This window comes from Protomyctophum bolini (assembly GCF_963924005.1).
Source record: "Protomyctophum bolini genome assembly, chromosome: 4".
Taxonomy (NCBI): domain Eukaryota; kingdom Metazoa; phylum Chordata; class Actinopteri; order Myctophiformes; family Myctophidae; genus Protomyctophum; species Protomyctophum bolini.
In genome coordinates, this window is record NC_137865.1 from 28,256,176 (window position 1) to 28,278,743 (window position 22,568).

Here is a 22,568-nt window from a genome sequence, read left to right on the forward strand (position 1 = left end):
TAGTTACTCAATTATTGTTAAATATGGCCTGCCCTGTGTCTTTAGAACTAGACAATCTGCAATGGTGACTGGGAAGCTATAAAGACAGCCTGTAAGAATGTACAGTAGACACATACATACACACACACACACACCACGAACTGCACGCCCACAATCGAGAGTGTCATGTTTCCATCCCCCTCGCTTTGAAATGATACCATCTCTTATTAATGGTCTGTGTTCCTGCGCTGACATGGAGACCATTTAAATGATTCATCTGAAAGGAAAGTGGCTATTGTGCTCGTGGGGATTCTGCCTGAGTAAAGGAGCAGCAACGCTCGGTTTCTTTTCCAACGGGTGATTATTTTATTGTTCAATGATAATTATGTCCAAGGGATTTCATTTACATTCAGTCGAGTTGGATTCCTATTCCGTACTTTAACAATCCATCTAGTTGCTAGTGTACTGTTACATTAAAACTGTTTAGTAGCCATAAACGTTTTTATTTTCATCCATATTTAGAAAATTCCTCTAATCTGGTGTACAGGTGATGACATGCACATAACCTGCATCATAGAATTACAAATTCTTTCTTTCTTTATAATGGGAGAATTGGCACTCAGAGCCTAAACTGGTGACCACCAGGTGGCGCTGAAAGAGTTAAACTCACTGAGTACACTGGCCAAAGCTAGTCCGTACTTTAACAATCCATCTAGTTGCTAGTGTACTGTTACATTAAACTCACTGAGTACACTGGCAAAAGCTAGTCAAGCATTATTCACAGTATGATGACCATACTGTAGTTAGCAGCTTACAAATCATTGAATACACACTTAAAACATTTGCATTGAACCCTGCAGAAATTGTTTTAGCGTCATCTGTAGACTTCCTCATATCTATAATACCAGGACTTCAGCTGCTTTACTGTAGGTTCCAGTCCCTAGTCTAGATGCAGTGAAATATAGGCTATTATTTATATATTTAACTATTATTCAAGTACATTGAATTTCGGCTCTGCCGTAGATGTTTCCCTCAGGACAAGTTCACATTCAGCAAATTGTAGTTTTTCAATTTCAATTTCAGCCTAAAAATTTGTGGAATCTGCTTAGAACTAGTGTTTCAATAGCTACGGAACAGTGCACACGATCACAGAGGATACTGTCATAGTTTTGCCGACTATATCATTCATCCACTTCATAGCTTTATTGTTTCATGGATGAGCATCTGAGATACTTTTAGTTCCCAGTAGTATACAGTACAATACTGAGTGTCAAGATTGTTGGTGGTAAATTAACAGACAGGTCTTTGTAGGGATCAGACCCAAGGACACAATCTGCTTATTGCAGTTTTGTGACAACACATCCCTTGTCAAATGTGTCAACATCTTTAAAAAGATTGTTGTTCTGGCAATTTCCGAAGCCTAGCATTATGTTTGCATGTGAGCATATGCCTCATTAGCATTAAGTAGGAATTCATCAGAATTCTTAAACTTCCTTCTCTGCAATCACACTGATGTTGTAATTAAAGAAACCAAACCATTGCAGCATATACTGTGTAGGCTAGACCAAGTGGGGGTGGGGTGGGGTTGGGGGTTTTGAAGTAGGGAGGGGTGGTGGTGAGAGTCCTGTGGAATATTAACAAACTGGCCGTTTCTCTGCAACAAAAGAGCTGGGATCCTGTGACTGTCTGGCTCATTGTGCTCTCACCACACAGCAAGGCTTTTCTTCCTATTAGCTTTTTCAGTGGCTCCATTGCAAGGTTTTCTACCCAGCTATTTAATCTGTACATTCAGCCCCTGTTTTCTGTCCTGGCTGTACCAAGTGCATATGTAGAGTTCACTTCGAACCACCTAAAAGTGAATTTGGCATGTATTTTGATTTGTGTTTAATACAAACAATATGCAGAGAGAGAGAGAGAGACAGACAGACAGACAGACAGACAGACAGACAGACAGACAGACAGACAGACAGACAGACAGTGTGTGTGTGTGTGTGTGTGTGTGTGCGCGTGTGAGCGCTAGGACATGCAGACAGACATTCATGTCCATGCATGTCCTGGCTGGCGCAATACAATGAATGATGCTTGTCATCATTGCATTTTCTTGCCAAGCATATGAGCAAGCATGTAAGATTGGTTAGCAAGGATTTCACAAGGGGCCGTTCGTTGTGGAAGTGACAGTGTTGAAAGATCATGATGTCCCCCTCGGTCGGCCCCTGTCTCAACACAGAAAGGTCATTTACCTCCCTCGTCCTTTGGCCAGAGCGAGTCACGGCTGCTACGCGACAAGCCGAGCATTGACAGGCTTTTGTCCTAATGAAGTGCCTGTTATCAGCAGCCTGAGTAATGACATGGTGGTAGTGGAGTACTGCCATCACAGGGCCAATGAGCAGAAAGAGAGAGAGTCGCGGTGCTGTTCAGTCCTGACATGCAGAGTTTCTTGTGTCAGAAGTCATTATGGGGACTGACACCTAAGTACCCATCACGGAACAACTGTCATTATTCACACATACTGTAGAGACACACCACATGATATTTCCTTCCCGGTAGACCTTAGGCTTAATAGGCGTGTTCTACTCTGCACTAGGCTTCGAGTTTGCCTCCTTTGCCCCAAGATATACAAATCTTATCCTGAAAGCCAAACTTCTTCAGGAATGCCCAGGGAATGAAACAATACAATATATGGAATGTCGTTACACATTGAGCAACTGCAGACTCATAACCCCCAGAAATTTTGGAAGGAAATTAATAAATTGGGTCCCATTAAGAAAAGAGAGATTCCTATGGTTGTAGCATTGGAGAGTGGGGAATGCTGCTCTGACGTAGGAATAGTATTAGAAAAATGAGAGAAGGATTTCACAGATTTGTTTTCCGGGTGTAATCACTCTTTATTTGATGAGGCTTTCTTGAAAGAAGTTAGCAGTTTAAAAAAGTTAATGGAATGTGTGCAAACACTTACAATTGTAATCCTTATTTAAATGGTAATTTCACTACTGAGGAAGTAAAGAGAGTGATTGAAAAAAGTAAATTAAGAAAAGCTACGGGAATTGATGACATTTCATATGAGGTACTGAAATCACCTAAGTTGTTTAATTTGTTTCAATCCTGTTTCGATAGTGGTATTGTTCCTTCGCAGTGGTACAAAACTATCATAAAGCCTATTCCAAAGTCCTCAAAAAATGACCATATTTACTCAGTCACTACCATTGTTAGAGCGAGACTTCAAGAAAATAAATCTACATATGCATGTTTCATTGATTTTCAAAAAGCCTTTGACTGGGTAAATAGGGAGCTCCTTGAATACAGATTATTAACATCAGGGGTAAATGGGAAGTTCTATGTCGCCATTAAGGTCCTGTATCGGGCCCCCATTGCTTGTGTTCAGGTAAATGACTTCAGAACAGGATAGTTTCCTACACACTTTGGTGTGAAACAAGGACATGTCTTGTCACCAACGTTGTTCTCCATGTACGTTAATGATCTTGCAATTGAGATTAGAAACTCTAAATTGGGGGTGGAATGAGCATATGAACTTCAAGGAAGGCACTCAGGTTCTTTCTGATTCAGCTGGTAGAGCCCTGGGCTCAGTACTGAATAAGGTGAAAGCCTGTAAGGATTTAGGATATTATACATAATCACAATTATATCAGTCTTGTGTATGCCCTGTTTCGGATTATGCCTCCGGTGTATGGGGTTTTCCGAACAATGAAAGTTGTAACACAATTCAAAATAGAGCCATACGGTCATTTCTTGGAGTTCATAAGCTCACGCCTATCTTGGCTATTAGCGGCGATATGGGATGGATACCCGCAAATATCAGACACAAAGGTGAGATGTTGAGACTTTGGAATAGACTTGTTAATATGTCCAATGACAGACTGACCAAAAAGATTTTTAACTGGGACATTTCTAATGGTTACCCCTGGGCAAATGAAGTAAAGTCTCTATTCTTTAAGAATAATTCATCATTTATTTATTTAAATAGACTACGCTGTAATATTCATGAAATACAGAACTGTATGTTCCTTGGGTATAAGGAGAGTTGGGCCGTTGAATTATGGTACAAACCAAAACTAAGAACATATCGTCTTATTAAAAATAATTATGGCCCTGATCCTTATGTTACACAAAATATATCCAAAAGTCAGAGATCTTTTTGTGCACAGCTGCATTCTGGGACCTTACCATTAGCTTTAGAAACGGGTAGATTCATTGGTACTCCTGAGGAGGACAGAGTCTGTCTAGTGTGTGATTTAAAAGAAATTGAAAATGAAATTCATCTTTTGTTTTACTGCCCATTATATGAAGAATTAAGGCATGTATTATTTTGTAAAATGACAACCATCTGTGCTGACTTTTTCTGGTTGGAGGACTATGAAAAACTGGAATTTTGTTTTAGGAAAGGTACTTTTGCTTTGGCAGACTTTTTATGCAGGGCGTGGGAAATAAGGCAGAATGTTTTGTTTGTGTAAAAAAAAAAGAAAAATAAAGAAAAGGGAATATCAACAAAACATATCTGTTTATTGTACACAATGCAATATTGAATGTAATGATATGGTGTGTCCTGTAAGCCCATGTGGGCTGGGCGCCTTTGGTGCATGACACAAAAATAAAGAAATCTATCTATCTATCTATATCAAAAGTCTCTTTTTGACAGTTGCTTGACCTTCAAATTATGTTTCCCTTGAGGAAATTAATGTTTCTCCTGACTGACCACATTAGATTAGATGTCTAAAAGGCTCCCGGTTGAGACAACTTGGGGATGAGGTGTGTGTATGTGGGTGCTGTGAATACAGATAACTGGGAGAGGACTGGAGTGGCACTAATGCATTCATCTCTGCTCTGCCCCTGTCAGTGATGTATGACAACCCAACCCCCTCAGCCTCATAACGTTTTATTAGATGCAGAAACATCAAGTCAGTATGTTGTCCAATTTAACTTTGATTATTTATTACCTTAGTTGCATGACTTTGTCTTAACTAGGCTTGCAATTGGACCTAAACTCACTTTGACCACTTTAATCCTGTAATTGTTGACATCATTATTATAAAATATACATCCCCCAAAATCTTTGAAAATAGCAGATATACAAGCTTGTAGATCAGCTATTTTTGTTTTGTTTGTGGTTAAGTGGTTAATGGATTTCGTTTATAATAATCCATGCTAATTATTATTGAATAGTTTTTAGATGTTTATATTTCACCAACATACATGATAGGAATTTATAGGCCACCCTAGCTCCATTTTACTGAGATCTATCAGTCCAAGTTTAATATCATAGTGCTCCCTTTATCAAATCATCTACTCATTGCTTTCATGCATACAATTGTTACACTTAGGCTATAGTACAGCTTCATACTCTGAATAGTTCAACTCTGTCTTTATAGGCCAGTCAATCTAAGATTTGACCCAAAAGAAATTGCAATAGTAATCGTTCAAGATTTATTATGATCCTTGCTTAGGGGCATCCAAATTACATTGATTATTATCTCGACAATGAGACCTGATTTTGTTTAAATTCATTTGTTTAACCTGTAGAAGCAGATGCACCTGTTTGAGGTACTTATGTATTTATGATCATCAATAGAGAAGAGAGGCAGATTTCCCCCCTTGTGTGTATTGTATGTATATTGTCTTGTTTTGTTTGTATTGTCAATTGTCAGTCGTTCGTTTTCATGTTTGTTTGATTAAAATTCAATAAAAAGTAAATTGGGGAAAAAAAAAGATTATTATATAAATTTTAGATCATGGTCAATTTGAACGGGTTGAATGTTGGGGTACCATTGAAAACCTATAAGGCAAAAATTTCACATTTTAATTATGTTTTAAGTAGCATGTGACATGTCAAACTAGGGAGTTTTCCTGATTCTGAATTTTGGTCACCAAATTTTGGTCCCCAAATCAAGAAAATGTGGAAGTAGAGTGTTCTTCCGGGTGCTTCAAATGCCACTGAGCAGTGAGCAACCTTCATTGAAATGAATAGATGGTGTGGGGCAGTCCGCCCACTCTATGAATAGGGCCAGTGGCCGACTGGCCGGGTGCAGTCAGGGTTATTTTTTATGTATTTTTTTGTGCTTGGCCACAACCCTAAAATACCCAGCCCTTCTAGCCAGACCGTCCTATGCAGGTGTGATTAAAAGTGGTCCCAAATTTACCCATAAGGGTGCACTTTGCCCATGAGACAGGGTTATCATGACACAGATGACATTAGCCAAAGCCAGCCGGATCGCAGTGGATTTAATCCATTCTTATTTTATTTTCGCCCTAGCCATAGAGAGGGTTTATTTCAAACTGCAGATGGCTCTGGCTGGTGCATTAATATTAAATGAATCCTAGATTCCTCTAGCAGGGTATGGGAAATGTGGAGCACAATGTAGCATCTAGGAATTATTTCTCACACGTAGGCCGTGACTTCTCTGCATTTTCTCATGTACCCAAGATTCTTCTCATACATTTTGCATTCATGCAAGGGTGTTTTTCCAAAATTGAGCACTGTGGTGTGGTTGTTGTGGTCATGCTGACTTCTGTGATTATTTCTCTTCCCTTCTGTTGCAGCGGGATGCAAAGGGACAGTATCTATTTGACCTCATCTGTCACCACCTCAATCTGCTGGAGAAAGACTACTTTGGTATCAGATATGTGGACCCAGACAAGCAGCGGGTGAGTTTGTGTTCGTCTGAGTGTGTGTTTTTTGTCCAGGAGGGGAAATAATGCAATGAATTGTTTGTGTTTTGTTCATAAATAAAGTGGAGGATCATCGAATATGATTTGATTTGATGGACAAATCAGAAAAGGGCACAGATTTATAGTTTTTCAGTTCTTTCTTAGACTGACAGTTATTTCATCAGACCCAACACAGTTTACGAGTCTGTGGGTTATTATCCTGGCAGGCTGGCATTCTGATTCATGAAGAATTCACATGTTCCCGGTTTTAGTCCCGAGACAAGAGCCAGGTCCTGCTGATGCTACATTTGGTGCACTGTCACTCAGGGCTATTTTAGCTCAGGTTGTTGCCAGGGGGATGGGTTGGCTTCAGTTGGGTGGGATCAGGTTAGTTTGGCTTGTACAAGTGAGAGAAGAGAGTATATTCCCTGCGGTATGATTCCGGAACTGCTTTGAGCAGAGCTTTGGGATCCAAAACCGGCGGTAACCTTTACCACCGGCAGTAGCTCACTGTACGATCAGAGCAAGATGTCTGATCAGCCGTGCCTGCCTGAGCAATGCCTCCGAGACCTGTACTGTCAGGCGGTGTCGAGCTCTCTGATCTTTGCGTGTGAACTGACATGCTTGTGTTCTTTCGCTGATAGCAAATCTTCAGATTCTTCGTTGTTCTAGTGTGGGTGGATATTTAATTTGAACAGCGATGCTGTTAACTTGACACCACCTGTAACAAAGAAGAAGTGCTGCAGCTGAACATCACAGCAACTGAAGTTCAATGTGCTAACTGAATGGTTTCAGGCATTGTGCAGTACAGTCTATCTAATCACAACTAATCACTTCACTCTGCGTGTCGTTTGTTTTTGTGTTTCGGTGCTGAGGCAGCATTGGTTGGAGGTTACAAAATCGATTGCCAAGCAAATGAAATGTAAGTATCATCAACATTTTGCTTGTTCTTGCTGATAAGTTTGGAAACTTGGGCAATTCATACCCTTCATACCCATACGTTGTACTGATGGTTGTACAGTATCATGTAATGTGTGAATTCATAGATTTTAAGATTAGTTTTTTTGGCTTTTCTGCCTCTATTGATAGTATCAAGTGAAAATGGACAGGAAAGAGGGAGAGAGAGAAGGGGAGAGACATGCAGCAAAGGTCATCATGAACGGGACTTGAACACAACACGCATTTAAAGCCTATAGTATGTGGCATGCGCCTGAACCATTTGGCCAGTGGGCGCCCCAGTGCCTTCATACTTTTTTAGATGGGGTCTAAAAAAAAATCTAATTGAAGCTTACATACACTGCTGTGTCCGAGACTCCGAACAGTTTATTGCAAGTCTTTGCAAGAACCTCAACAACGAAAGGGTTCTTGTCCTTTTCTTAACTGTTGACTTGTATGTTGTTCTCTTCCAGCCCAGCCACCGTTCACCATGTGTCTGAGAGTCAAATTCTACCCACCCGACCCTGCTGCTCTCAGGGAGGAAATCACAAGGTAGACACTTGCTGCTGTCTTTTCATGCCAATTTATAAAGGCTTCAGTTCCAGTTGTTGTCTACTTTTTCCGACCTACGTTGCCGGTCAAAACTGAAGTTAGGGTTAGTGGCCTACATGTCCGGTTAAGACTGAGGTTAGGGTTAGGGGTAGTGTTAGTAATCAGTCGGAACATGTGACATGTTACCCTTTTTCCACTGGGCCTTCTGGACTTTGAAGGAGACATTAAATTATGCTTTAATTCCTCAAAACATAACACAACCCGCTGAGCCAGTTTGTAGTTTTTCAAAGTCAGACATTGTACCAAATGTACTCAACCTGTTTTTCTTTGATTTAAAAGTCTTGTCCAACAACACTGCAGTGAATATTACAAGGCAAAGATTACAAGAGGAATTGTGAAGTTCACATGAGAGTAAAACCTTTCCAATAATGATGCTGAACAGAATTGACTACGGTAAGACTTGTGTGCACTGTGCAGCACACCCTGATGTGCTGATGGGTTGGTTGTATGATACAAGGTTATTATTGTCCATTATTGTTTAGTGTTTGTTGTATTTTTAATACAATACAATGTATCAATCATGTATTTGTCAGTGGCAATATAAAAAAACAGAAAACGTATTGTGTAATACTATTATTTATGTATTAAATAAATTGACAAAGATTAAAAACTTTTTTTGTAAACACACCAGGGGCGTAAATTCCGTGACGCAAACAACGCAGTTGCGCTCGGGTCCAAAGTCATTTGGGGCCCACGGCCGCCCACCCTTGCCGTTGGTAAAATAAAATAACGTAGAGACGCAATGACAGTTGAGTTGACCGAAGTTTGGTGTAGCCTGGTGGATGCTGCCTTCGTTTTGCCACTGAAACACAATACAGTTTCAGTTATTTATCTTTTTTTATAAAGCCTTGTTTTAGTTGACATTTGTTTGTTTTATCACATCTAGTTTATTATTTTGTTAGTTTTATTTAACTATAATGACCTTGTGGCTGGCTGGTTACATGGTAGCATGATGAAAGGTCAGCGGCTGAAAGCACAGCAGAGCACTAAATGATACATGCTTAACCTCCGGCAAACGAGTAAGTGCAGACTTGTGTAGCCGTTTGCACATTTGTGTGTTTCCTCATCTCCTATAGCCTATAAATGAGGTCACTCAGAAAAACCCATCTCAGTGTCTGTATAGAGATTTTAACCGCCACTGATTCTCGGATCCGGGGACAACTAGGAGTCTTAACGGACCCTTACAGATCTGTAACTCTGAGGGTGTACAAATGGAACGAAATGGACAAAATGGACCCTACTCCGAGAGTAAAATTAACATGGTATAGATTTCACAGTGTATAGATTGGGGTCACAGAGATTTAAAAAAGAAATGTATCAAATGCGGTTCCGTGTGGCCCACTGCATATCAAACTGCGGGTCTTTGAAATCAAACTGACACAAAGTCTTCCATAGCATTTTCATTCATAACTGACCAAAGAGAAGCTAGCCTCTATAGTCGATCAAGCATGATACAAAATGAAGAGCGTTCGTAGCAGCCAGGGTGCACGCCTGATCCAAAGCAGGAATGAGGGGAGCAGAATGGCTAAGGGGGAGAGAGTGATATAATGAGAGTGGAGAGGTGAACACAGAACAAAGACCGACAGGGAGATACAATAAAATCCTCAATAAAATCTCTATTCATTTGTTCATTCATTTATAACTCTCAAGGTTAAATTAACCGCAGGATTCAGTTACACAGAAGTCTTCTTTCATGTGCTTTCCCTTTCATCGAATCTTGATGACCGCTAACATATTGAAATCTGCCATAAAAGTATCGGATTGGTCTAAAAAATAATCCTGATTATTTTCACTGATATATCATCAAGTAGGCCTACTGTGTTGGATACATTCTGTTTATGTTCTGTGGAAAGTAACAATTCAGTTGTTTGTCATTTTAGAGGTGTATTTGCTGCTTTTGTTTTATGTATGTTTGAAGGCAGCAGAGGAATTTTTCAAATGAAATACAATGTAAAATCTTAAGTAAAAAACATTAACAGGCTTTGGGCCAAGCCCCTATAGGCCCTAGGCGTGTTTCCATTGTGGTCCTCTGTATAATATCGGAATCAGTCAGCAGAATCGGTATCGGCAGTTATGACCATATATCGGCCATAATTTCATAATCGTGCACCCCTAATTCTTTTCATATATAAAATGAGCACATAACACACTCTCAGAGATTCCTTTTATTTATAGTAATAGAGGTAACTTTATGTGGAGAGCTTTGGAATACAAATCACACCGTTTCAATAGCCACGTTTTAACTGAAAAGCGTAGTAGTGACTAATCTAGACTTTGTTGTATGATGATGTTGCTGAAAGTAACTGTAATTTGTTCAGTGAGTGACACATGTCCAAACGCAGTTTAAGCTCTTTATCAGAAGTATTATTTATTGTGGAAGTGTCCTTATTAGTGGCGATAAAACCTGCTGGGCTGATAAGGAATGATACCGGGGTGAATGTACATTGTACACATGTCTCCTCTTTAATATGTTTGGGAGGATTGTATGGGGAATTGAAGAGTGATTCATACTTAGTTGAACACTGTTGCACACTGAAAATAGGTGATTTACAAGGGGTCCGCGTCAATATGCCGACGGTCCATTGGTCCGATCGACAACCTACCTCAAACCCTCACCATAACCCTACCCTCCCCCGGGGCAGACACCTAAACCTAACCACCCACCCTCTCCCGACCCCCAGCGCACCTCGGACCAATGCTCCTTCGGAGCAATGGTCCGTCGGATCATAGGGTGCTTCCCATTTACAAGCTCACAACACTTCGCAGGTGACGCAGCATGATGCGTTTGTAAACCTGTAAGCTTGAGCTGGTAAATCACCTGGTGCACAACATGGCACGCAACCACAAATTAATCAGACATGCACTTTCCATTTAATTCTTTCTCCTCACCTCTGTGTGCTGGGATTACTTTCGGCAGGTGGTAAAGTGGAAAAGGCCCTGCCCTCCACCACAGAGGTTGAGGGTTTGGCTGCATATGGCTTTGTCTGTTGTCTATGCCAGGTGTTCTCAACGTTTCTGGCTATGCTTTGGCCATAACTCGCAAGACTATAGGATACCGCTGTCATTTTAAATCACAAACCAACGAGGTGTTTAGAAGTGACAAAAAATTATCTTGGAGGTCATTTCGCCCAAGTTTCTCCAGTCAATGAGAGGGTTGTGATACACCAAGGTACATTTAACAAGTCAGTTTTATGACCATGAAACCGTGGTTTCTACAAACAAAGCAAATAGGTGGAATGCGTTAGCAACTCAAACATCATAACAAACTCAGAACATATATCATACAAGCAGTAGAACCAATGACCAATGACCAATGACAATATATACGTACTAGCATAAACAGCACATAGTCAATGCAGATACAAAGAACAAGGGCTTACATTATTCAAGGACGTACGGCTGCAGAGAAGTGGGGTGCTTTAGGCTTAGGGTAATCAATGAGAGCTGCAGGTTCTGCATAACATGTTGCCTGTGTGAAGGCTGGAGACTGAGTGAAGAGTGTGGGGTGAGTTGCTGGTTATATATGGCACACCTAAACTGTGATTGGCTAGTGAGTTGAGTGGCGTGATGGCAAACAGGTGTCTCATTATGGATGCAGGGAATGGGGAATGTCCACCAGAGGCTGCCATTCAGACAGCATGCAGATAATTCACAACAACAGTATTAAGCAATAAGACAACATTATAGAGGCCAGAGGGTATGTGCATGAATAAAGTGAATGGCAGATCGAGTGGCAAATCGAATGGAAAAGTCAATGACAAAGTGAATTTAATATTGTTTAAAGTAATTTAATGCAATCAAATAGGACTTTTTCTGTTTGGATATATAGTAGTTTTTTGCCAGTCATTCCTGCATAACTTCTGGGTATGATGATGATGTCATGCGCATACCCTCTATACTAATACTGCAACTACAGTTGTAACTACAGTAGCAATACATTGTCTTCTTCTAGAATAGATGTTTGTTTCAGGCTACAGCCATAGTCTCAGAAGCACTTGCAGGACTGCAAGGAATAAATGACATAAAAAAGAAATTCTTGAATGGAGGCTTGGCGAACATAACCAACAATGGCAGCATCACTGCCTTAGGGTTTCTCCCCACACTCACTTTAGCTGAATCAAAAATAAATATTAAAAACCGCATTTTTCTTTCTTTTTTCTTCCTTTGAATTTTCACTATAGATAGTTATGGGAAGAATATGTTTAAAGGTATATTCAGTGATTTCACTTAATTCAAATATCACTTATTTTTTTGTTTTGTTGTGATAATCCTCTCTACTATAGAGTGTGCTGACCATATAAGGAGTTCATCCCTGTCCCCAGTTAACCCCTGGGGGTCAAAAAACCTTAGGTTTCGTTTTTGACTCTCTATCCTGATTGGACGAAGGCTTAGGTCCCACAGCCAAAAACGAAACCTAAGGTTTTTTGAGTGAAATCACTGAATATACCTTTAAAAGACAATATTATGAATGTCATTATTCTAATATGCCTTTTTTGACTCATTTTGTGTCTTCCCTTTTCTTACAGATACCTTGTCTTCCTGCAAATCAAGAGAGATCTTTACCACGGTCGACTTCTGTGCAAGACATCGGATGCAGCCTTGCTGGCTGCCTTCATCCTTCAAGGTAAACGTGAGGTGACGTGTTGACATGACTCGCACTACTCACTGCTCTCTGCACTCTGCTCATGACCTTGGCTCTGCCCTGCGCCTGAAGGGCTTAATGCACACCGTTGCTCATGATGTTGCACATGAAAATGGCAGATCTGCAAGCTCACAATGGGTCACAGTGTGACCCATTGTGAGCTTGTAGATCAGATATTTATGCTGCACCAAGTATAAATCAGGCTTAAGTGCACTGGCCTGATAAACACAGCTTTCAAATCCTTTTGAGGAAAAAATATTTCTAATGGCAAAACAGAAATGAATGGATCGGTATATTACTATATGTAGTGTGCTCCTTACAGAATAATCATGGAGAATTTTGTTTGTATGCACAATGGAAACAACACAAGAAAGTATGACATGTTTTTGTGCCAGTGTGTGCCAGGTTAAAACTAGAAAGAATATAGGAGGTGAGGTTATTCAATCAATGCCTTGTCTGGCATGGTCCTTTTTCCTAAACAACATCATCATGCTCAATTATAAAGTCTTTGTAGTGTTATCTTGTGCCATATCAGCTCTATGGTTTGATTTGTTTCCATCCTGCTCTCTCTCTCTCTCTCACTCTCACTCTCACATGCACGCACGCACGCACCGCTAGCATCTAGGAAAGTGCAGTGTTAGTGAGAAAGCAGGTTCTCTCCCTTTCTATTGGGGAGGGGCTGCTGAATTAAAGATGGCTGCCTGGTCAGCGCCTGCTCACCCAGGAGAAATCACCGTCAGGGTCATCTGAGTGAGAGCAGCGTTGCATGCTGTACCACTACCTACATACCCCCAACTCCAGGACGAACACACTGAAGAGTGTTTAGAGTCTAATCTGTCACTGTGGACCCTGATGGGTCCATTTGGTTACATTTGTACACTGTCAGAGTTAAATGTGAACAGAACATTTTGCTTCTCGTCCTCCAGCTGAGATCGGGAATTATGACCCTGGGAAGCATCCGGAAGGCTACAGCTCCAAATTCCAGTTCTTCCCTAAACACTCGGAGAAGCTGGAGCGGAGGATTGCAGATATACACAAGACAGAGCTGATGTAAGGACTAAGGACCACCGTGCTGCTCCTCCCCCGCTTTCAGTCTCTCACGTGGTGACGCCGTTCGTGCTCATCACATGTTTGAATGAATTAAATTAAATAATGATTTGGATTAATCTAGCCATTAGCCTGAGATCCATCACCTGCCTCTATCTGCAGGAACTGTGAAATGAAACGAATCAAGACAGCAGGTAGTAGTCCAGTCCAAGTCCACACATGCACATGCGTACACACAGGCTTGCATGCATGCACACAGGCTTGCATGCACGCACGCACACACGCACGCGCACCCTACTCTCTCTGGCAGTAGGTTAGCTGAGGAAGCATTTCTCTTGGCCTCTTGGTGACTCATACATTGGGACACAAACCAACACACTGGTGCCTCTAACTCACCCACTCAAGGTCGGCCAAACGAGCCCCAATTGGCAATATCAATAGCAATTTAACCATTTGTGTCGGTACACCAATTTCACGATTCCCCTGTTAGATCTGGTGGTGTTTTTTCCCTAATATTGCTCATGGGAAGCCTTTATGTGATGCTAAATATGAGGATCAGTCACTTATCAGCAGAAAGGCTGCTTAAAGGTCGATGTTGATGGGCAAAATATGAAGAGGGGATTAGAGAGATGATGAAATACCGCTTTGGTGTGTACAATATAGTGCAGGCAGACACAATGGAATTTCACATAGAGCACAGTGTGGACTGTGAAGCCTATAGACAGCATGAAGAACACTATAAGATTCAGATGCCCCCTAGTGGAACATCCAGAACACACACACACCAGAGTAGGCGTAAAGACCACTCCGAATACAAATCAGTCATGAATCATGATTGAATGCAAGTAAGAGATCTGATGTATATCGTTGTTGTCAGGTGGGAACCCGTATGTCCACTGCTTATCAGTGAATGGAAAAAGGAACCTGTGTTGCAATTCTCTGCTGTCGGGAAGAAACCACCCAACTTCAAAATGTTAATTTTTCAGGAAATGAAAAGAAAAAAAGCAATACTGCCTCATCAAAGTTTGTGTTGTGACCTCATATAATTGTAAATTACTTCATGAGAGGGAGAGAGGTGATGGAGTTAGTTGCTTTAGCAGACAGTTTTAGGGTCCAATGAAGTTAAGAGGTTTTGTCCCAAGCGCTTTCTAGTTACTACTTTCCATTGGTTCAATATTTTTGAAACAACACACAAAGGGTGTTTAATCAATAGCACTGATTTATGCCACAAAAATCTAAAACCTAAATTATTGAGTAATATGGTTTCCTCCTGACAGCAACGAAGTGATCCAGTGTAGTTATTATTTACTCACAAGCTCTTAATTACCGTTAATACCGTAATATATTTATAAAAAAACCCAGACAGACATTTCACTTACGTTTGTGTGACACAGGAAGTAGGGCGTTCATTTACGAAAAAAGGGTGAAATACAGGTATGGAGATACAAGGTTTCTGCACTGACACTTCTGCGTCAATACAACACAAGAATAGGTTTAAATATCTCCATTGACTGTTCTGATTAAACTAATGGCAAAGTAATGCATGTGTACTTTGACTAGTGAATGTGGTTTCTGGTTGAAATGCCAATTGAGTTTAATTTAATTTATATTATTTCTGTCAGGCAGTCTTCCTTTTGGCATCACATGCTGAGGTGATACTCTCTTTGTCTAATGGCGAGGGTTTTGCTAAACTAATGTGTCACTTTCCTCCCAAATCCATTCAGTCTCCACTTTTTTGTCTTCGGCGCTGAATATTGATGTTGTGTACAGTAGGTCCATCTTGTTTTCCGACAGATGTGTCACATGTTGTTGTTTTTGTTTTGCCTCCCTCCCAGTGGACAAACACCGGATGCATCAGAGCTCAATTTCCTGCAGAAAGCACAGATGCTGGAAACATATGGTGTGGATCCCCATCCATGCAAGGTAGGAATGCCATGTCTTACTGGGTCCCTTTGCGAGAATTATATTTTAAAGCCCTTTTCAGTCTCAGAGATTTTGATGAAAGGTTGTTTCTAGTTAAAACTACTTCTCAGACATTTTGATTTCAAGGACTCTCAGATGGGTGGGCATTAGGTCATGGACCCTGATAACTCTGAGAAGATACAAATGGAATCTCTGAGTTACTGAGGTACTTATATTAGGGACAATTTGGTTCCTAACTATCAATCTTTGGCTGGTGATCCCCTGGATCCACCTCAAGGACCCCTTGGGGGTCCCTGGCGGGCCCCACATTAAGAAAATGTTTCCTAAAATGTCATATTTTGAGAAGGTAACCATTAGACGTGTGTTGCTTTTGTCACAGGATGTCTCTGGAAATCCGGCTTTTCTTGCGTTCACGCCGTTTGGTTTTGTGGTGCTTCAAGGGAACAAGAGGGTTCACTTCCTCAAATGGTGAGCAGCTTTTCAGCATTCAGAGGGTTAACATAGCCGGTCCATATGAACCGATATAAATTTAACGTACCTTGCCGGAGAATATAAATAATATATGCATGGCAAAATCTTTCTCTGTCGATGCATTTAGCAGGACCTACTGTCACAGTAAACATACTGTATACAATGTTATAGTTATTCTGTCCAGGTAAACACAGACAACGTTTACAGTATTTATGATACGGTTTTGTCCCACGCTGTATTATCAGCTGTGTTTTGTCAGCCAAACATTGAACTCCATTGTGGTTTATGTGATCTCCCTGTCGGTTTTCATGAATATTTAAACACCCTGTGGCTTTGTGTGTGTGTGTGTGTGTGTGTGTGTGTGTGTGTGTGTGTGTGTGTGTGTGTGTGTGTGTGTGTGTGTGTGTGTGTGTGTGTGTGTGTGTGTGTGTGTGTGTGTGTGTGTGTGTGTGTGTGTGTGTGTGTGTGTGTGTGTGTGTGTGTGTGTGTGTGTGTGTGTGTGTGTGTGTGTGTGTGTGTGTTTTCACTCTCCTCCTGAACAGGCATGAGGTGACCAAACTGAAGTTCGAAGCCAAGACGTTCCACGTATATGCAAATCAGAAGGAGGTGAGACTATAAATTATTGAATGGTTCATGTGGACATTGTGGGAATATTGTACGACCAGTGTGGGAACATTGTGGGAACGTTGTGGGAACCGTGTGGGATCGTCAGAGACACCTCCATGTTCTTGTCACTGTGCAGCGTGTAGGTAACCTGACGCTGCCAGATCCAAAAAGCTTGCTACACAAATTTGTTTCACAGCTTATTTGGATCTGGGATCGCGGAAGCAAATTCGATGACGGGGCTGTTCCTTTTTTTCAAGATACATGGTAGATGATTGGATGGGAGCGTCTGTCTATCACCGTGTGGGCGTGCAAACACAACCAATCATATCGACGTGTCTATATACCGTCACATCCGCATCCCGCCTTTAGCTCACGCTGATTGGTTCGGTACGAAGCAGATCTGACTCAGGGCTCAACTCCGTCAGAGATCCCAGATGAGTGTTGTGTTGGGGAATATGTTTCCGCAATACCGCCCTCATCTGGCAGCGTCAGGTTAGCGTGTAGGTGTGCTATAGCAAAAAAGTTAAAAACATCATGTTTTTGGTTGCGGTCTCTCCGAGTTGTTATATTGTCCTGCACGTCCTCTCTCATTTCCAACGTGCAGGATCTAAAGATCATCCTGACGTACTTCGCACCCACACCAGAGGCCTGCAAGCACTTGTGGAAGTGCGGAGTGGAGAACCAGGCCTTTTACAAGTGAGTCCGCCCAGTCACTGCACACCTCCTTTCACAGCACACAGTTTTTGACCAGGGTCCCCCAGGGGTTTATACTTGGTCTCTACGGTGACAGGAAATAGAACAGTGGCGTAAAGGAACGCCGGGCAGGACATCAACATGCCCTGGCGTGCGGGGTAGGTACATAGCCACTCCACATAATGGGGCGGATGTTTACGTGTGCCGTTAGCAACCAGTGTGTTTTAGCCATAAGACGTGCCAGCATGAACCTAGCATATCTCTGTTCTGGGGGGAATAGTTGCCAAAAAGAGTCAATCTACAAGGCAAGCTCACAGAGTGTCTTGTTGCGACTAAAGACATTTAGTGTAGAGGGAAAAGAAGAGTGTAACTCAGGTCCGTTTTGCCAAGTATTGAGGGTTTATAATGGGTCAGCATGCAGGCCTAGGAGCCATAGTAACACCTAAATGTAACACACACACACACACACACACACACACACACACACACACCTGTATTTCTTACAACTGACCCCCCACCTCCCCACCCCACCGGTCTATCACCTGACTCACTGTAACTGTCATGCGTGTCTGCGAAAGCCGTCCAGAAGCTAATGCACCTACCCAGGTGACCTCGAGGGCCCTGCCTAGGCTGTTTGTCAGCAGGGAAGACGAGGCACGTGTCACCTCTGACCTTTAGCGAGGGAGCTTGCGCTAAGAGCGAGACCAAGAGCACTCCAATGCTGCCTTCCCACATGACAGATAGCATAGGTCAATGCCCCCCCACTCTTTATCCACCTCAGCAAGACGATAAATAAGATGCCCAGCATCATCTGAACACAGAGGCCAAGGGGGACGGTATTTCAGAGCCCTATGGTGTAGCTGGACAGGGCAGAATGGGAGAGAGGGAATTGATGGAGAGAGAGAGAGAGAGTAAGACAGCAGGCAAAGGGCAGAGCCTGACACTTGCATCATACTAGTGTCACGTAGCCAGGCGATCGGAGATCTGCTCCTATCGATATCTGAATCAAATGAAGCGTTAAACCTACGCCTACTGCTTTGATAACCAGTCCTATAATCGCCCCAGTATGATGGACTGCCCTAAATTAAGGCTTTGTATTGCTTCTCGTAGTTGGTAAAAACCGTTGCAGGTAGGCACTAGGCAGAGATCTACCTGTGGGAATATTATAGAGGAATAGAGTTCAATTGTGATGCTATGTTAAGTTGATATGCTGGGAGACCCCCTGGAACACCTTCAAGGACCTCTGGATCCCATTTTGAGAACCAGTGCTCTAGATCAGTGGTTCCCAAACTTTTCATTAGACGTTTGCCTGGGACCCATATTCGTGAAAATAGAAGAACTACAAGCTCGCAACGCAGCGTGAAGCGATGTATTGTGCGCTTGGAGATCGTCTATTTCTTAATTTAGTTTGCTTCTTAATTTATTTATTTTGTGGAATTTCTTAGATTTCTTGGTTTGTTTAATTCTTTTTTAAATTATGTATATTTATTTATTTATTTTTAAATGCATGTATTTTTTTAAATGTAGGAAAATAAATTGGGATTCATACTCGAGTCGTGATGAACTGTTTGGGAAACAGTGCTATAGTCTAGATGAATCTGCAGTCTAGATCTGCAGTGAGCACGGAGACACTGGTGGGTCTGATGGGAACAGACATAACGATGAAGACCTGTCCTACAGTACAGTGCTGCACTCCCGAGGGAACAAAATGACTTGAAAAGCCAACGCTGAATCATTAATCATTTATGTCTCACTTACCCAGACAATACAAACATATTGAATAGTGTATGCATGTACAGTATGCAGCCTTCAGAGGATGGGATATCTATAGTGGAGAGGACATACATAATTGAATAACCACTCTGTATTTGATTCTGATTTCAGATGTTGTGCCGGGGCTATTGGATTACATACCATGCACTGTCAAACTAATGTAGTTAAACTACAGTAGCACTCAGGATTTTACTGCGTTAGAAACATTGCCATGACTGTGCGCATCTACACACACAGTAAAATCTTCAGTGTTATTTTATTTATCCATTTGTAACTCTGAGAGATCACAGGTCCATTTGGTTCCAGTTGTACACTCGCAGAGTTAAATTGTCCACTCAAGATTGTAGCATTCCACACTTGAACTGTTTTGTCCACTGTGCAGGCTGGAGAAGTCGAGCCAGGTCCGCACTGTGTCCAGCAGTAACCTGTTCTTCAAGGGCAGTCGCTTCCGCTACAGGTAATTACTGTGGTTCTCAAAGGGGATTATTACAACAGAATATATACCTGCATAATAATACTAGTTCTGTTGCGCTCAAAGTGTTAAGTAGCCAAATGTGCCGGGGACCCCAAAGGCAAAGACACTGAGACAGGAGTAAACTAAAGGACATTTATTTAAAACTTAGTTTGTTAGGAGCATGAGGGGAATGCTGGAAGGGGCGGTGGAGCTGGGAGACACTGGGTTTGTGGAGGGAGCCTGGAACAAAACAGAGGAACAAAGTTAGAACAAAACCACAAGAAAATCTCTCAAAAGCAGAAATATTAGATCTACAATATGCACAACGCTAAAGTACGCTAGGGACTGATTCTACCCGTCCAAGTGTCGGGTGCCGGCTCTCAGCAGCTTATATTGGCAGTCTCTGATGGTGATTGTGGAGCAGCTGGGCTGATTGGAATCAGCCCCACCTGTGCTGGCTGCTGGCTGAGGAAGACGCCTGGCCCTTGCCCTATGATGTCGTGCAGGGGAGGGACTAGGAACGTGAGGAGCTTGTGGCACAACAAGTTATTTCCTGGGAAAGACTATAAAATACAGTAACAGTATACCACTCCCAAACAATGGATCAGGAGGACCCATTTGTGGGTCATAAGTATCCATATTTTCTCCCGTTTCCTATATTTTGTATATATTTTCAAAGATTTCTCCCCAAAAGGTGTACATTTTCACAAAGAAATACAAAATTCCATTAAAAAAAAAGCCTTGTAGATCGTCTATTTGAACTAGTTTGGGTTCCGGGAGACATCATATTTCTCTTTTGGGGTCTTGTGTATAAAGTTTTGGAACCCCTGCAGTTACAGTACAGCACAGCAGGGTACGGTAAAGTAACGATGCCTTGAATTATGGCGTGGAGGTTGCAGGACACTGCGGAGAGAACCCCCCCCCCAGCTATCGGGGGACAGGTGGTCTCAAAGGACGAGGCCTCCTGGCCCTCTGTGCCTTACTCTAGTGCTGACCTCGCGTCAGCAGGCTTTCCACCTCAGAACTCTAGGACATGCAGTACACACGGTGACATCCTCAGTGTTCTTTTCACTTTGAGAGTGAAAGAATGACACCATAAGCTCCCCAGGACTTTGCAGTGTTCCATTTTGGCACTCAAAGTTAAATGGACTTGTGTATGAAGGGTCACAGAGTAAGCAGTGTTTGAAAAGTCACATTGAGCTATTCCATTCATTAATCGTCCGGTCTGACACGAGAGGGTGCCCCCGTATACTGCAGATACATTTCAGTCGATTCATATGGTGTAAATAGAGTCCTAAGAAAACGTACCGTAAAGGCTTCAAAGTAAGGTCTAGGATGGTAGACCTTTAACGTAGCATCTGTGTAAACAATATTACTGTTTAAATTACCATAGTGTAGCAAAATATCACAATGCTGGCACATCGAGATTCGATATAAGTGAAAGGTTTGTTGATTTGCTGTTTAAAGTGTGTGTGCGTGTGTGTGTGTGTGTGTGTGTGTGTGTGTGGGTGTGTGTGTGTATTTGTGTGTGTGATTGTGTGTGTGTGTGTGTGTGTGTGTGTGTGTGTGTGTGTGTGTGTGTGTGTGTGTGTGTGTGTGTGTGTGTGTGTGTGTGTGTGTGTGACTGTGTGTGCACGTGTGTGTGTGTGTGTGTGTGTGTGTGTGTGTGTGTGGGCATGTGTGTGTGTGCGTGTGTGTGCGTGCGTGCATGCGTGTTAGTATATAACTGATCCCAGGTGCTGTATTGTCTTTTGGTTTTATAACAGTGGACGAGTGGCAAAAGAGGTGATGGAACAGAGTGCTAAAATCAAACGAGAACCTCCAGAAATACACAGGTACAGACAGTTGGAATCAGAGTGATACAGAGATTGTAAACATGGACCTTTTGACTGTGAATAATGATTTTACTTTGTAGGGAATACAGTACCCAGATTATTATTAATTTAATTTATTTTTTTGAAGTATTACTCATCATCAGTATCATTTTCACTGTTTTTATATTACCGGTACTCTTTGTTAGAGCTGGCCGATATGACCTTTGACTTGATTACGATTAATGAACGAATACTTTTCAAATTGTGAAAATAATGTAAGAAGATTTTCACTATTTTCACCATTGTATAACAAAGTATAGTGCAGGCCAGGGGTTAAAGTAGCAATAATATATCAATTTTAATTACATTTTTTGTATTCAGACTAGTCAGACAGCCAGCAATGGATTAAACACTCCCCCTCAAATAAATTGTCTCTGTGAAACCTCTAGGGGCTCATGGTTAATCAGACTAATCAATTTAGTTGTGTCGGTTTACTGATATATTAGAAAACAATATATTTCTTTAAAAACCTTGCTTCTCGATTATTTGGTTATAAAATCGATTATTGGTTATAAATATTGGGTTTTATGTATTTTTGATATTCTTTGTTGACTATGCTTGGGTTTGTGTGTCACTCTCTACAGGGCTGGTCTCGTCCCCAGCAGAAGTTGTCCGTCCATTACCCATGGTCCACGCCTCAGCAGTGTACCACGAACCCGCCGGAGAGCCGTACACATATCCATCATGGAGGGTAAGGCCTGAATGTTAGCCCACCACAACTCTGTCATCCATCCATCCATCCATCTTCAACCGCTTATCCGTAGTCGGGTCGCGGGGGCAACAGCTCCACCAGAGTGCTCCAGACTTCCCTCTCCAGAGCAACATTAGTGACATCCTCCTTGACGTTCCAAGGCCAGTGAGTCGATGCGTTTCCTTCAACTGCACCTTGGTCTGCCCC

General features: G+C 41.9%; 1 protein-coding gene across 2 annotated transcripts in view; it reads left to right on the forward strand.

Annotated features, from left to right (window-relative positions):
- The window catches only part of frmd5a (FERM domain containing 5a), a gene marked incomplete at its 5' end in the record, with an annotated part of 80,501 nt that overhangs the window by 47,052 nt on the left and 10,881 nt on the right, over positions 1 to 22,568 (forward strand). The window contains 12 exons of one of the 2 annotated variants that reach the window (XM_080762519.1): positions 6,532 to 6,636; positions 7,519 to 7,561; positions 8,049 to 8,127; positions 12,714 to 12,811; positions 13,756 to 13,879; positions 15,712 to 15,799; positions 16,179 to 16,267; positions 16,813 to 16,876; positions 17,481 to 17,572; positions 19,725 to 19,799; positions 21,563 to 21,631; positions 22,255 to 22,361. In XM_080762519.1, coding sequence (XP_080618645.1) covers positions 6,532 to 6,636; positions 7,519 to 7,561; positions 8,049 to 8,127; positions 12,714 to 12,811; positions 13,756 to 13,879; positions 15,712 to 15,799; positions 16,179 to 16,267; positions 16,813 to 16,876; positions 17,481 to 17,572; positions 19,725 to 19,799; positions 21,563 to 21,631; positions 22,255 to 22,361 — 1,033 coding nt within the window. The remainder of the gene's footprint in view (positions 1 to 6,531; positions 6,637 to 7,518; positions 7,562 to 8,048; positions 8,128 to 12,713; positions 12,812 to 13,755; positions 13,880 to 15,711; positions 15,800 to 16,178; positions 16,268 to 16,812; positions 16,877 to 17,480; positions 17,573 to 19,724; positions 19,800 to 21,562; positions 21,632 to 22,254; positions 22,362 to 22,568) is intronic. The other variant, XM_080762520.1, reaches the window with a different exon arrangement.